Consider the following 16,888-nt stretch of genomic DNA (forward strand, 5'->3'; position numbering starts at 1 on the left):
CTTCTATCAGAAACAGCTTTTATCAGAAACTGCTCACTCACTGGCAACCTTAACACTTTGAGATCTCTTGTGTGGCATCGTGTGGAAAACCTCATATATTAATTAATTGCACAAAAGGGGTTCAGTGCAAGACATAACCAATCACCGACTCAATTAGACCTACCCAACGTTTCAATCTTTTCTGAACGGCTCATCTTTAACCTTTCAAGCTCGGTTGGTATATCAATTAAAGAGGCAAAAACATGCTTTCTTGACGAATTGTTTTTTAATTTGAAGGGATTTATGGCAGCAGAGATTAGCGTTCAGATCGTTAGGCGGCATATTGTGACGTCCAAAAAACCGCGGACACGGTCACACATTATTGAGATCGCAGAAAATTAAAGTTCATAATGCTGTCTCAAACAAAATTAATGTTTTTTTTTATCTTGTTCATTAATTATATAAGAGACTCAATCGAGCTCTGTAAATCTTATTTGTATTGTGACGACCTCAAAATGTTCACCGCGTCTCAATCAAGCGGCACTCAGAGATTTTGAGAATCTGCTCGGTAGCAGGTTTACACACAGTTTATGGATTAGGTTTTCACACCTATAGATGCTATCTCGATTGGTCAGTCCTCCCACACGTAGACTCCATCGTGGACTTGGGAATATTTTTTCGTAAAAATCTGATATGGAACAAACATATCAATCAGTGTATTGCAAAAGCGGGGAAAGAATTACTTTTTTGAAAAAATGAAATGAATTGAAGTGATACGCAAACTATATGTTCACTCGTTTTATTAATTTTGCAATATTGATCTCCACAGGAACCCCTCCCTAGTGTCCCGAATAAAGCTTGAAAAATTCCAATTTCGGATAAATATTTTTAGAAGACTTGAATCGTTTGACGTTGAAAACTCGTGTTCTTCTTGTGTAAAATGTTCTTGCCATTTTTGCTGGTCGTAAGCGGTTTTTCTTTGCATTTATTTTTTTTGTAAATTTGTGATTGTTTTAGTTTTTATGCGTATATCCCTAAACAGGAACTGAGCATTTTATTATTACTACTAACATGTGTCGATTGGGCAAATTTGGCTCGATTGGCCAAAACTGGCCGAAATAAATTTGGAACTTTTGAATAAAAATAGCAATAGGTGATGCAAATTTTTAAAATTTAGATACCATTGTGTTTACTTATTATCTCGCTGTGCATAACAATTTTTTTAAAATCACATTGACTTGCTTTGTGCAATTTTTTTTTGCACGGCTGTTTCATTCAGACCAATGTGATTTTTCTTGTAAAAACAACGTTTAAAGTTAACAGTTCTGAGGGCCTTACTAATCGTAAGTGTGCGGTTCAACGATAATGCTGAGGTATAAAATCACAGTGTGGGGACTATTTTATAAGGTCTTTTAGACCCCGCCCCAACCACCCCATCAAAATCAACCCCCTAGTGAATTGTTTCAGACTAATTCGCCCATCATTGGTGTAATCTGGGGTGTTTAGTGATATTTATTTGTTTAGCTTATTTACCTTACGGCTTTTCAGAAATGGTTTTAGCTGAGTTTATTGAAGACAAACCTAAAAGCGATTTTAGCGACCCAATATATCACGAACTGGCCATTCTAAACGGAGAAATCAACAGGCTGGACTCTGAGCAGCTCGATGATGCCCTAAAGGCCTTCAACCTGACATGTACTGGATGTTTCGGCGTTAGACAGAAACGACTGAAAAGTTACGTCCGAGATAAAAAGCAAGAAATTGCCGGTGTCAACAAACGATCACCGGGAAGGCGACCTCTGGATTATCTGCTTTTTATCGACTTTGAAGCGACCTGTATGGAGGTGAATCCTGCGGGATTCCTCCACGAAATAATTGAGTTCCCAATTGTTTTGTTCGATTGCGCCGATAGAAAGCCTCTTAATGTTTTCCACCAATACGTACGTCCTAAAATCAATCCAGTATTAAGTGACTTCTGCATGCAGTTAACTGGAATTACGCAGAGTCAAGTTGATCAGGCTGACAATTTTGTTACCGTTTTTGAGAAAGCGCATGAGTGGATGGAAAAGCAAGGTCTGTTTGAACCTGGAGTTCATTTTGCAGTCGTTACCGATGGTCCTTGGGACATTGCAAGGTTCCTGGTTCAACAATGCATGATTGACCACATATGTGTTCCTTACTGGGCATCCAGATGGATCAATATTCGTAAGACGTTTACCAATTATTACAAACTAAAATATTACCCTAAACTACCCGACATTGCTGCTATGCTAGAAGCTCTTGGTATGAAATTTGAAGGTCGGCCTCACAGCGGCATGGATGATGCTAAGAACTGTGCGAAGATTGCTGAGACGCTTTTGGAGGATTATTGTCAACCAGAATTTAACGAGTTTCTTGACAAGTACGGCTACAGTTGGCTCTTGGAGCCAAAGCAAAAATCAGAAGTTGTCTCTTCTGCTGACCACGCAAAACCGGCCATTAAATGCGTCAAATGGCGAACACCACAAAAGAAAATGCAAAACGCAATTAATCTGCAGATGAAAGCTGAAGAAAACGCAGTACAAGAACAGGGCTCTGCAAACGTTGAGCAAGACCTAACGGCAAAACTTCAAGAGTGCTCAATCGGAAATAGTCCAGAAAAAAAGCCACTTCAGAGTTCCACTTCGCTTGATAATTGACACTTGTAATGAACTGTTTGATAGTGAACTTCCGAGACTCGATTCTCTATTGCTTCGTTTTTATCTCATGAATTTACAATTTCTGCTAGTTTGTGACTTGGCTTCTGTAGCCAGTGTTAGTGAGTCCTTATGACATTGCTTTACCAGCCTATATTTTAAGTGCCTTATTCTGATGTATTTATTTCAAAGAGCTCCAATGTCCCATAAAATTTAAGGATTGTTACTGTTTCGAAATAATTGCATCGATGAAAACTTTTAAAAATGAAAAAAAAACGGACAGGACATTGGCGGAGAACAGATTCGACAAATTTTGTGGGACGTTAAGATATCTTTCATCTTCTGTGTATTTGTATTACTTTTAAGTAATTGAATGATAATATGCATTTCTGAATTGTTTCCTCCCCTTAACTATCCATGTACTATGAGCAGTTTGTTCTATTTGAAGCTAGTTCCCTTAAATGACAAGAATGTACTTGTTTGAATAATTGATTGTGGAAATTAGCAATGTGTCCAGAATGTGTAAAAGCGATTGTATGTGTAGAAGTTTTTACGTTAAAGTTTTGTGGCTAATGAACATTTTCAATTGAGACCATTAGTAATGGTTAAGCATTTGATATTTGGGGTTTGTTCACGAGTTTCGATCCAGGTGCTCTTCGACGAGTGAGTTGAGGTGTAGAAGTGTTAGCTGATTGATTTGATGATGAAACGTCAACATTTGAATTGTTTCGCCATTGCTGTAGCGTAGAATTGGGTACTCCAGTGGTTGGAACCGATGCTTTTACATTTTGGGAACTCAAGTCTTTTTGTGACAATTTCTCGTTGTTGTTCACCCCAATTTTAGCTATTTTTGGTTTTAGCTTTGGTGATGGTTTTTGCAAAAGGGAAGGTTGTGGTTCTGTGGTTTTGTTGGTTGCCGTAGTCGAATTTTGGGCGTTGATATTTTTCGGATTCTCGCTCTTCGTACGTCCAATTACTGAAAATATGGGAATTTTACCTGCTGATTTGGCTCTCTTCTGAACAACTTTAGGAGATGTTTTGTTTTCAGTTGGAACTGGCGTGATTTCGTTGACGGATTGTGTCTTCGATTGCTGCTCCGTAGTATCTAGTGATGCGTTATCGTTATGGGCTTCTGTGATATCGGTTGTAGAGGTACTCGGTTTTTGGTGTAAAGCCATAGAATCGTTCACAGCATGAGAATCAGGTTCCTGGGTCATGTATAATGCTGTTTTTTCAGAGTTCGAAATTAGGTTGACGTCATTAGTTGTTACGGGCTCAGTCGGTGCTGGGTTCGAACAAACGGCACGTTTTTCTAAGTCTGATTGAAGATTCTTCGCTGCGTCGGAATCTTTTGCCTCTGAAATGGTTGGCTCTATTTGGCTCTCACCCAAACTTAACTCTACTGTGACGTTTTTTGAGGTCATTTCTGGTAATAAAACAATGGGGTTTGAGATGCCCTCCTCGGCAACGGTTTTGTTTGTGGGTTTGTCGAAGTTTGTAATCGGAGGAACAGCAGAAGAATAATCGGTTTGAGGTTGATTTGAAGCACCTGCTTCGGGATCAAGAATTGTGTTCTCTATTTCCAATGGAATTGAATTGCTGTTTTTGACGTGAGACGTAGAGTTGTCCGAATCTACTTTCGGTATAACGGAACATTCGGTCAATGAGTTGTTTTTTAACTCATCTTTTATCATAGAAATGTCAATTTTGCCCAAACTTCCACAAGTGAACGCAGATTCAGGCAGACTTTGAAGAAAATTAATAATTTCGTCTTTTCGGCTGTTATTCGTCGAACGTGAGTGGGTGAGCGAATTAAGTGGTTTTGACCGTTTATATTTTTCTGATTTGCTACTAAGTGATGACTTTACTTGACCGAAACTATTACTAGATGAACTGGATGTTTTCATTGAGACGCTTGATGTCCTTGAGTATGTAGGACTCTGTATATCAGCGTAACCATTCACATTCTCTGTTGCTTCCTTCGCTTTTTCTTTGTTCAGGCTCTGATCAGAATTCGACGAACTTCCTATCTCAATCGCAAATTTAGTTGCTTCGTTTACTTGCGTCTTTTTCTCTATTGAAACTTTACCGAAAGGTAGACCGTGAAAATCGGTTCTGATCGGTGATTTCGGTTGTTTCAAACTAGGTCGCGTCGGGGATAGATCATAGGCATTCAAAGATTGGGACTTCTGAAGCTCTCGTTTCGGTTTGCGTGGTTCTGTTGCGTAATCAGTATGAAACTCTTTAGTCATTGTGAAACTAAGGTCATTTCTGAATAACGGAGATTCGCTGCTTCTGCTAATTCTGACTGTTGCAAATGGTAGCAAGCTGTCAAAGCGATTGTCTTTTCTGCTGTTATTCTGTAAGGCTTGAGGGTTGTCTAAGGGAGCAGCATAAGATGTGTGTGGATCACGCGAAAGATTGAACGTTTCCAGATGTTGGGGTGATAGAATTGCTGGCAATGACGATTGAGGTAATTGTGGCTCGGTTTTCTGGCCGGAATTGCCTAAATTAATACACATTATCAATACCTGTCATGGAAATTTGCAAGAGTAGAAATATAAACCTAATTTAAAAAATATCATAATTGAGCAATTTCAAAATCACTTCTATCGTCGTGATAAGTTTATTGGATTGGATGTTTACCTTCAATCTTTAATTGCTCTCAAACGAAGTTTGTAGCAATTATGTTAGTCTTTTTTATGCGATTTTTCGCTTGACCAATTTTTTGTCTGACGCATATGGCTTTTCGTCCTCAAAAACCGAATACACAGGTGGCGCCCAGCGGGCATTAAGTGCTCTTAGAGCCTTTCAACCCACTAGTCTTCAAGTATGCGATTCACCGAATCTGTTTTGGAGACTTATACTTATGGTGCGAAGGGCGGTTCTTAGAGATTGACTCCCCCCACTGTTGCCACCCCATGAGCCCCCGTGCACCCCCCCCCCCCCCGCTGCGCTCACTGACGCCCCTTCAATTAAGCTAAACTTAGCCTCACTAAATCGTGGCTAGCTTAATGACGAAGCCAGCCGGTCGTTTGAGAGCAATACGCCCGATGCTAGCCGGTTATGTTAAATTGTTTTAAAATAATGGAGTTACAACATACAATGTAACTACTAATGTAACATTTACTGTAGCGTACAATATCGCTGGAAGGAATCAGCTTTTCCAGTGAAAACTTCTATTAGTAGTTGTAGCGTTTACTGAAATTTTAAATGTGTGTAAAAAAGCTCTATAGTATGTTGCATACCTTGCACATTAACCTTCATTACAGTCTTAGCCGTGCCGTATTTGTTGGTGACTCTGAATGTCCACAAACCACTATCCTCTGCTATGACGTCACTAATGGTGAGACCGGATCTAAAGGAATCGCCTGTTGGAGTGGGTCGGATCTCTATTGTGAAATCCTCTTGACCTTGACCTCCTACAATCTGATGACCTTTGGGGTGAAGCCACTCTATTGTCATCGGCTCACTGCCTGGAAAACATCATAACTACAGTTTTGATACCGCATACCTTAATGAGAATTTAGAATTGATGATAAACATTTGGAGGTTTAAAAAATGGTGAGAAAATTTGAAAAGCTCATTTTAAGATGAAAACGAGTATTGTTTTTCGTTGATGAAAGAACTTGCGCTGGTAATTCAAACTTTTTTGCGACAAATTTGGCTGTTTTGATCTAGAAGTGAAGGCAAATAAGGTCACATGGTAAGATCTCACTTTATCGATTATAGATGTCAACTTTTTGTCTTTCCTGATTTATTTCCGACTCTTCTGAAACCTAATCTCGACTCTTAGTCCACGGTACATTATTGAAAACACGTATGGTAAAATAACAATTGCGATTTTTGGTAGGTATTCAAGAATGCTGCTATTCGTCTTATTATATTTTCTAAAAGCTGGAAAAGTTTAGAGGTGTATATCTATTTTAAACTTCAAAACAAACAAAATTCAAGTTGCAAATTAAGTTTTGCAAATATTCGATAATTTATAAAATTGACACGATATGCGTGATCTGTCTATCAGTTCACTGTCTAGCATTATGAAAAGATGATTAGTTTTGTGTATCCTGCTATAACAATGAACCTGATGTCAGTCAAGGAATTGAATTGTAAATTTTTGTAAAGAGCTAATTTTGTTCAGAGGGAAAGTTGCAAATTATGGTCAAATAAATAACAAAGTAATTTTGTAAAAAGTACCTCTGAATGAATGCGAATTGCATAAGTTTTCAAGGGATCATGATTTCAGGCAAAGTCTCAGCGTAATTGCCTGAAGAGGAGATGGAATAACAGTCCATTTTTGAAATGGAGAAAATGTTAATAAGAGAAGATTTTCTGACTTTGTGGTAGTTGGTAAGAAAAGAAAATATGCAGATAGATTATTGCGTTCATTATAATTTTCAGTTCGATTCCCGAAAACTTTTGCCATCCGAAAAGTGATAGTAGTTTTTAAAAAGCCAGGGAATTCGAGACAAGGTCTTTTTGCTTCAGGTTTGAAAATTTGAATTTCTTGAGTGAAAATTTGAAATTCTGATTACAAGCTCAAATGGGTCATCGTAAATTCCTTTCGTTTCTTAAAAATAGAAACCTTTGAAATTTTTTGTATTGAAAGGATAGAAAAACTCATTTCACTGATAATTATGTGCAATTTTTCTTTCGGTAGGTATTGGTTGTTTCTGTTTAATTAGTTTTAACTTCAATTTTGAATATTTCGCATAGAATGTAATCAGTATTATGACAAAAAACTGTAAAGTTACTATTTTTCATTTTTTATTTATAAATAACTTCAATTTTAATTGTTGCCGCAAATTTTTCAAAAAGGTCGAATATATATGCGAAGCATATCAATCAATCACGTTTTTTCCATCAATCACGTTTTAATTTTTTGTGTACGCATCATAGAGAAGAAAATGTTATTTTGTAAGATGAATTTTGATTTTATTTTTAAAAAGAACATTTTTTTCCAACGTAAGAGGGGGCCAGTTTGAATTTTAAAGAAGATAAGAAGAGAGAAACTGAAGAATCCTATTTCGAGTTAGGATGAAAGTAAATTTTTAAGCTTCAATCATATTATTTTGAGAATAATTATGTTGAATTATAAAAATTTGGTTATTAAATAACAAACTGATTATTGCTGAAAAAAACTGTAAGCTGAAAAAATTTTTTAATACAGAAGATTTCGAAAAACAGGAAAAAAACTATTTTGTCGCTCTTTGTTGAGTTCTTTCTCTTTTTTCCTAGTAGTTACTTTTGGAAATCAAATTTTGGCAGCTTGATAGGGTTTTTATGTACCCCAATTTGAAAATCAATACGTTTGAGAATCACACTTTTTTTCTGAGAATCTCTCTTCTTTGAATTTTTGAACAAAAAATTTATAAACTAGAACGCAGTTATCCGTTTCTACCAGTTTTTCACTAATTTGACTCAAAATTGTACACAAAAAAATCAAAAAATAAACTCCAATAAACAACAAAAAAAAGAGTTTCTTGAGCACTAGAGGAAGGCAACAATGACGAATAAGATTTTGTTGGCTTCGATTTATTCTTAAACAATTGAAGTAATGCTAATTTTCAAAATGGAAGCCGTTTAGTGGACTAGAAATTTGCAGTAAATATCATTTTGATAATAAAAAGATGAAGTCTTAAATGACACTTACTTCAACGCTTTTCATTTGTGATTTATTATCCTAATTGAACATCAGTTTTGACCAAAAAACTATTTAATATAGCATGTTATCGACATTAGCAGGCAAGTCGACACCCCCCAACTGAGCACCAAACGACTCCCCCAATAGGCATCGACATTGTCATTTGGCGCTCCTGGGTCGGCGTGGACTTGCCTTCTTTCTACAGATAGTACAGATAGTAAAACGAGCTCTTTTTTTGAATTTGGGTTCTGCCAAATTGACTTGGGACGTCTTCACAACCATTGTCGCAGAAGCAGAATGCTTAGTTAACGCACGCCCATTGACGCACGTCTGAAGTGACAACGAAGACGAAGATCCACTAACGCCAAACCATTTCCTTATTGGTCGAGCATTCCCTAACATACCAGCCTGTGTATTCAACGAGAACCCTTCACTGAAGACGAAAAGTTGGACGCAGATCAGACAACGACTGGAAGCAATATGGAAGAGGCTGGTCCGAGATTACTTGCCTACCCTTAACACCCGAAGGAAGTTGACCAACCCAGAATCAAAGCTTGAAGTCAACGATGTTGTTTGGGTACTGGAAGAGTGGACTCTGAGAGGAATTTGGCCCTTAGGACGCGTGACAAGGACGTTCACCGGCCCCGACCATACTGCTAGATCTTGTGAAGTAAAGACCGCTCTAGGTCTTCTTACCCGCCCAGCTGTGAGATTAGCACATGTTTTCCCGAAACCAATCCAATCAAGTTAGGTTAGGCAGGCCCCGAGAATGTTATCGACATCGATAATCTTCTTTCATTGGCGCTAAATGTTTACCGCAAAAATGTCATAATCGTTGTAAACTAAAAGATATTGATTCATAACACAAGAATTTGAAACCAAAAAAAGGCACGTGGCAACAATGGAGTTAAGGTAATTTTGAGGACTAAGGTTTTGAGAAACGTCAAAGAACAGACCAGAAAGCTTAGAAAGAAGGCAAGTCGACGCTCCCAACCGATCACCAAACAACTCCCCCAAAGAGGCATCGACATTGTCATAGCAAAAGAAATGACAACAAAAGAAGTGATATACGGGTAGCAAAATGTATCATTTTGACGCTCAGAAAAATTTTAACAGATTTTTTACATTGTAGAAAATCTTACGCATTATAGAAAATTTTTCATTATAAAAATTTGCTGTGAAGAATTGAAGACCTTAAATTTTTAGAGTAGTTTTGAGACGCATTTTGGAACATTCTGCACTACGCATAGACTCGGAAGAGTCGGCTTTTTCATAAAAATTTATCAGGAATTTTCTTGCTAATCAATATCAATATTATGATCTTCTTTAATGTAAAATTCTTTTCAACCTGATGTTTCAAATTCACTTTTTTTCATGTACAGATTTAAAGATGGCTTACAAAATTAGGTTATCGCCGCATTAATTGGACGTGCTGTCCGTACGGTGCGAAAAAGGATAAGCGTTTGGTACGCCATTTTATTGGCCTTTTTTCTCAAAATATTGCCTTTGAATTATTGAGGTAATTCATTTAAAATTGCCGAATTAAATCGAGAAAGCATTCGTCTTTAATTCTCTGATTTGGCTTTGTTTGGCTCACCTCGAAAAACTTAAGAATTGCGGTGATATTTGAAATTTTTATCACTCACAACTCGATCTGGGAAGTCAACTCACCATGCACTCTACATCTGAGTGACAGATTGTCCCCATCAAGTGCGTCTACAATGTTGGCAGGTGTGGACAACAACACAGGCGGGGTGGGACTGATGTTGCCCTGTAGCACACTCAGCAGGCTCTCACTCCTCCCACTAACAGAGCCGCCTACGTTTACACTTCCACCTCCACCAAGGCACGAAGTCCGCTTGTCAAGTCGCCTGTACGCTGCACCCTTTAGACCTTAAAATGAACAATGAGGCTCGGTAATGTGTGTACGCACGTAATCTTCCCACTGCATATCATCACTTCTGTGTACTAATTAATTGAAATATTTCTATTGGCAACGACCCGATAGCGAGGCTATATTTTGTCTAATTGTGGTTTTCATTACAATTCAAATAGCCTACAAACATTGATTCCGTGCTAACTTAAAAAGTAAGTTGGACCAGTAATTCTGTTATTTCTTTAGAAATAGTTTGGCGGTAGTAACCACTAAAACAATGAAAACAATTCACGATTAACTTAAAATCCACCTGGCCCAGTTTTCCTAGCATTTTGTTCAAGCCCGGTTACCTCTAAATAAGTTAAATTCAAAATATTACGCTGTTTTGCATGTTCACTAATTTTTCTCCGGTACTTTATTAAAACTTTGACATCGGTAGCACTGAAAGAAGGTGACTGTAGAAAAGATGCAGAAGATTGAAAGAATTAATACGCTTTACAAACAATTCATTTGTATACAAAGAAAACTGTAAGGGAAATTTGACAACCTTAATGTTGAGTGGATTTTAAAGTATTTCTCAGAAATTTGAGTTCAAAATTTTTGCTTACATCTTTTTCCTACGTTTTAGTGAAACGTCAGAAATAGCCGAGCAAAAAATTCTTGTAATTTTTTGATACCTTTTATGCACTAACCTTTCCTGACATCCAAAAAGGTGTCGCAACTGACAGTAATGCTATTTTCACTCCCTTCATCTGACAAATCGTCACTGGGTACACCCTTCTTGGCCGTCAGAACACAAGTGTAGTTTCCTCCGTCCTCGGGGTACATGACGTCGTTAATTGTGAGACAAACCAGGCCCTCCAAAGGCGAAAATTGTCGGAAGTCGACTCCGTTACGAATTGGTTTACCTTCGTGAAGCCACTTGACTGATTCGAGTTCACCCTCAAATCTAAAGATATCAAACTCTGGTGTAGAGCAGCGATAAAGATTTTTGTTCAGTGCAAATTGTATGCCACTGCTATATTATTTGTAATGTTTGTGGAAGGCATTTTTTTTCTGAAAAAATGCAAATATAGATAAATTGCACTTTTTAGATTTACATCTAAATCAAAAGAAAGAGCAAATAAAAGAGAGAAATAAAAGTTATGACAATAAAATTTAGTGATGACAATAAAATTTAGAGGTAATTAAGTAGATTGTGGGACTTTGTTCCGTTTCATGATCATTCTAGTGGCTTTGTTTATTGATATAATTGTATTTGTTAACAAACCTTAATGAAAATCTAACTTTTAACTTTTTTTTCTTAAATTTGATTTCATTGGTTGGCATTTCTATGTAACTCCATTGTTTATAACAAACACCAATAGCATCATTTGCTTGCTTCAAAGCTGAAATTCTAAACAAAACTAGATCATTTAAACTTAGAGGAAGTTATTTTTCTTCTCGGATTAATAAGCAACGTTGCTGCAAGTAGGAAGCATCACACAGTGTTTTTGAGTATTTTGAAGGCTTTGAAAAGAGATTTCAAATTGGTACAACAGCCGTAGAAGTTGAAAAATTTTGTAACTTCCTGTGATTTATCTCTATACGGACCGAACTCCAAGTCTATATCCGTACTGTTCAAGCCTAATTCCAAGTCTTATTCGTTTCCCAGTACTGGGCAAGTCTAAATACAAGTCTGGCAAGTCTTAATCAAGACTTGGATAACACTTGGAAGTTGATTCCCAAGTCAAAATCAACTTTTCAAAAAATTTCGAGTGAAATTTTCGAATTCAAGAAAATTTCGCAACGTGCCACGATTTTTGCATTACTTTTTATGCACTTTATCGGGGCCCCTAAAAACTGAAGCCAACTGGTACCAACTGATGCCTGGGGACCCGGAAGGTCAAATGGGACCAAATTGGTCCGTTTTCAGGTGTTTCTGAGCCGTTTTCAGCCGTTTTTCAACCATTTCGAGCCGAATTCCAGCCATAACAGCGAAAGTACTGGCCAAATGCACTTTGTTGTGCTGCAGTCTCAGCTCGTTTTTCGGCTTTTTTTGACGTTTCACCGGATATTTTAGACGTTTTTTCGGCTATTTTTGACGTTTTTTTTTTTCGGCTTTTTTTGACCTTTCCCCGACGTTTTTTTCGACTATTTTTGACGTTTTTTTGGCTATTTTTGACGTTTCCCGGCTATTTTAGACGTTTTTTTCGGCTATTCTTGATGTTTTTTTCTACTATTTTTGACGTTTTTTTTGGCTATTTTTGACGTTTCCCGGCTATTTTAGACGTTTTTTTCGGCTATTCTTGATGTTTTTTTCGGCTATTTTTGACGTTTCCCCAGCTATTTTTAACGTTTTTTTTGGCTAGCCGAGACTTGGATTTAGAATTGTCAAGTCTTAAATCAGATTTGAATTTAGAATTGTCAAGTCTTAAATCAGACTTGGATTAGACTTTCCAATCTTAAATCAGACTTGGATTTAGACTTGCCAAGTCTTAAATCAGATTTGAATTTAGAATTGCCAAGTCTTAAATCAGACTTGGATTAGACTTTCCAATCTTAAATCAGACTTTGATTTAGACTTGCCAAGTCTTAAATCAGACTTGGATTAGACTTGCCAAGTCTCAGCCCAGACTTGGATTTAGACTGCCAAGTGTAAAAAGTGACATGATCATAGTTCTGAATCAGTAATGAAATAAGACTTGGATTTAGACTTGTCCAGTACTGAAATTGACTTGGCGTTAGGTCCGGGTAGCTGTTTGACGTCTCCTTTGAGTAAGATCTCATCTATAGACATCTTTTTTTCTAAATTTTGCCTTTTCAATTTTTGTTGTTCTTTTTATTCGCGAGAAAACGAAACTGAAGATCTGTGAATTATGGCGATCTGTTATCATCCTTCAATTCTGTAATTTATGGCAACTCAAACTAGTTAAGTGTTTTTTGTCTTGCATATTGAACAGACGCATGAAAGGTGTTTTGAAATTTAATTTGAGAAACTGGCAAAAACTGGCGAAGAAAATAGACCATATGTTTAAAAGATCTTCAGATTTTTTCTTTTTTGTTTCTTGAGCCCTTTACTCGTAGCGCTAATAGGTCTCTTTTAATCTGTTGCTAATGTTTTCTTGAGTTCAAATGTAGTCTTCAGAAATATTGAAAAAACAAGTATTTTGGCAATTTGGTTTTAAAAATACCAATGCTGACAAATTTGTTTAAGAAACAATGTTTTTCTCAAAATCACCCTATGACCCTTTTCCTGCAGTTAGAATAGAATTAAAGTTTTAGAATGAACAAATATATAATTGCATTTAATATATTCTTTCCTTATTTACGGATGAATCTTTTTTATTGGTTGTTTCTACTTCGCCAAGAGTTTTACAGATCTAACTGCTTTCGAGATTTTGCTTTAAATCTATAGAGCTCCATAATTTGGTCCTCAAATTACTAGATTCCCCAATCAGCATTCTAGCCGAGGTTTTCTAGTTATCATATGCATCAAGTTCATAGTAAGAATATGCTTTAAAACACTCACTCGCACATTTTAAATGCCGAAAGTCTGCCGTGCCAGAAGTTAAAATGCCAGAAGTTGCTACTTAGCCAGAATTTGACTTCCGTCATTTTAAAACGTGCGCGTTTCGTGTTTTAAGCATGGTTACGTGACTCTGCAGAAGTCACTTCGAAATTCTTGCTTCGCGGTTCTCGATAAACGCCAGAAGTTCTCAGTGACTTCAAGCAGAGTCACTTAACCATTACTTGATTTGCAGGCAGCGAATACAATGGGACTTTTTATTACAAGTAAATAACACGACTCGTGCAGCCTTGTGCTTGACATATTGAGTTCTAACATACTAATAGTTTTGTTGGATATGGGTTGAAGTAACAAATTGTTACAAGAAAACGAAAGCCTTGATAAGGTTAGTACCAGTCCTTAACTGTTCTTGGCATGACTTAGAGGCTCGGGGAGATGAGCGTTTTTAGATGCTCGGTCTATACAACTGCAAACTCTGAAAACAAAATGAATATTTTAAATTTTTGACATCAGATATTGATTTTTTAACTCTTTTTTGTTCTATTTTCTTGCCTCTTATTGATGGAATGCGTTCTGTCGAGTTCAATGATGGCCGTTTAATAGTCATCGGAAAAAGTTTATTATTGAACCTCCAGGTCATGCGAAAAACATTCAGAAATTGGTGCTAACCTCATTAAGGTTTTCTTGTAATAATTTGCTAACTCAACCCATATTCACTAAAAACTATCAATATGTTAGAAAATAACAATGTCACGCACAGGGCTTTACGAGTTGTCTTATTTACTTGTAAGCAAAAATTAAATCCCACCATTCTCTCTTTTTAATGCATCTCGAAGATTTACTACCAATGCCAGTGACAAAAGTGATCATGTAGTTGTTTTTAATCAGAGCTGGTTGTTATAATAAATTGCAATTTTCTGAATGAGATGAAATACTTGCACTCTGTTACTCTGAAAGATACCAAACAGTATCATAGCTCTGTTCTTTGATTAAAGTACAAGTTTATGTCTCTATTTTAATCACCACTGTTTATATAATGGGGAAAAAGTTCCCAGTCTAATAAACAAAACAAGAGGAATCGGTAAGGTGCGTCCACCCACAATTTTCCAACGCAGCTTATGCTATATTTGAAAGGCGAGAATAAAACCTGCGCATTCATGCTCTGAACAAATAGCCATAGATGCCATACATGTACGTGACTGTTGGGGTGTGTGGTGGCGTGTGTGTGTGTGTGTGTGTGTGTGTGTGTGTGTGTGTGTGTGTGTATATGAGTGTGTGTGTGTGTGTGTGTGTGTGTGTGTGTGTGTGTGTGGATACTTGAAAGTAGTCTATATTTAACCCGGTGTGAATGCAAAAAAAATCAGCACTGCCAAAACAGAAGGAGCCGCATACAAGTTTGTGGTAAATTATTATTATAACCTAGCAATTATGGTTAATTTTTTAGTGATGCAGCCAACCGTCGAAAAACTTTTAACAGTTAAAGCAGACTAAATATTTTTAGTTCGAGAAACAATTATTTGCATTCTTCAATAAACTCCTCTAATCTATATAGACTGTTTCCATCAATTTTGAACTAAAGGTTTTACATAAAAAAAGTCAACCGATTTCTTGGAAAACAAAGCTTTTTAAGAAGAAAGCACACCTTAATGCCGTCACTTGTGAAAAGAACGATTACAAACAATCAGTTAAATTACTTTTTGTTCCGACCCCTCTTGAGGGGGGGGGGGGAGGAACTATATACTCAACTGGGTTTTTTTTTGTTCAGTCAATTTTCACCGATCGATATATTCATCGTAGAGAGTTGTGAGCGGTATCATTAAAAAGCCCGTCCAGCGTAGAATATGGAAATAAAAATAAAATTTTTGAACTTCGTTTTCTACAGAGAGTTATCGAGACTTGAAGTTTTGTGAATAGTAGACGGAAATCCGTTTTTTTATTTCACATTTTCCCGATTTTTGACCAAATTTTCATCAATTTTGCCAAAATTTGTTAATTTTTATAACAACAATGTTGTTGGGTTTACTTTTCAGCATAGCGGAGGCTTGGTGATTGGTTTATCCGAGGCTTTTGGTTATCATGGTTTTATTTTTTGTGAATATTAGTCCGTTCGCGTTATTTTTACTCAAGTTTTCCGGAATTTTTGCCTAAAATTTTGTCAAATTTGCTAAAATATGTCAAAATTGTTAACAATAACACTTTTGAATTTGTTTTTAGAGACAAAAAGTCTTGTTGACTTTTTTGATATGATTTTTTTGGCTAATATTTTGGTTAAATATTTCAAAATTCAGCCTTTTTGATCAAAAATTGACCGAAATAAGCTTCTTTAGTCCACTTAGACAAAATTTGCCTGAAGATCACACCCAAAACAACTAACACAATCCTTTAAAACTACAAAAGGAAACAAACTATTCCTACTTTCACTTATATTGAGAGTAATCTGAAATAAAAATTTTGTCGTTTTGCTAACTTTTATTCTACGATTATCAAAAAACAGCATTTATTTTTGATCTTTTAACTAATAAATTATCTATATCTACCACATTCGAAACAATTGAGTGTTCTCAATGAAAGAAACAGCAAACCGATTTTTTTTTTTTTAATTTCGATCTTTTTTATGTTAATTAAAGAACAGAACAATTCAAATCGAAGCTTACCTTTGATAGCTACAGTTGACTTCCTAATTAGTTCTCAATTAGTTTTTTTAGTTGTTTTAATGGAAAGATTATGGCCGTTTTGACTTTTAAAGATGTTTGATTTTTAAATAAACAATGGCCTAATGAACAGTCCCACTCATTTTCTTTTAATTTGGTTATTTTGTAGCTTACTGTCAGCAAAGAAAGAAAGCTTTTTCAGCCTCTTCGTTCTTCTGAACTAAAACTTATTATTTATTGCGGTTTTACGCGTTAAGTTATGGTTTTCTGGCGCTGATACTACGAGACTTCACAATTTTTTTCGATTTTGAGGCATTGGCATTTTTTTCACTTTTTTATTTCGTTTTGTCACATTATCACATTATTGACCGCTCACATATTACAAAATTGGCTTCAAAAAGCACACAATTGAACATAGAAAGGTCATAGACTATGGTTTTAATGGCTTCAACACCCCTTTCTCGAAGAATTTGATTGAATTTTTCACATTTGTCTCTAACTGTAGATTTTACTTTGCCTTTTTAGTCGTATGAAAGTTCCTGGATAATGACCGGT

The 16,888-nt window shown here is 36.3% G+C and overlaps 2 protein-coding genes across 2 annotated transcripts in view; one reads left to right on the plus strand and one right to left on the minus strand.

Annotated features, from left to right (window-relative positions):
- Positions 1-1,497: 1,497 nt before the first annotated feature.
- On the plus strand, positions 1,498-3,227 carry LOC142337583 (3'-5' exoribonuclease 1-like). Its single transcript, XM_075386920.1, has one exon. The coding sequence runs from the start codon at positions 1,530-1,532 to the stop codon at positions 2,655-2,657; it is 1,128 nt and encodes a 375-aa protein (XP_075243035.1). The 5' UTR covers positions 1,498-1,529; the 3' UTR covers positions 2,658-3,227.
- The window catches only part of LOC142337582 (uncharacterized), a 64,773-nt gene continuing 51,010 nt past the window's right edge, over positions 3,126-16,888 (minus strand). The window contains exons 3-6 of the mRNA XM_075386919.1: positions 10,867-11,123; positions 9,970-10,191; positions 5,903-6,130; positions 3,126-5,160 (exon numbers count right to left, since the gene is read on the minus strand). Coding sequence (XP_075243034.1) covers positions 3,260-5,160; positions 5,903-6,130; positions 9,970-10,191; positions 10,867-11,123 — 2,608 coding nt within the window. The 3' untranslated portion in view covers positions 3,126-3,259. The remainder of the gene's footprint in view (positions 5,161-5,902; positions 6,131-9,969; positions 10,192-10,866; positions 11,124-16,888) is intronic.

This window comes from Convolutriloba macropyga, chromosome 4 (assembly GCF_964194025.1).
Source record: "Convolutriloba macropyga chromosome 4, txConMacr16.3, whole genome shotgun sequence".
NCBI classification, from domain to species: domain Eukaryota; kingdom Metazoa; phylum Xenacoelomorpha; order Acoela; family Convolutidae; genus Convolutriloba; species Convolutriloba macropyga.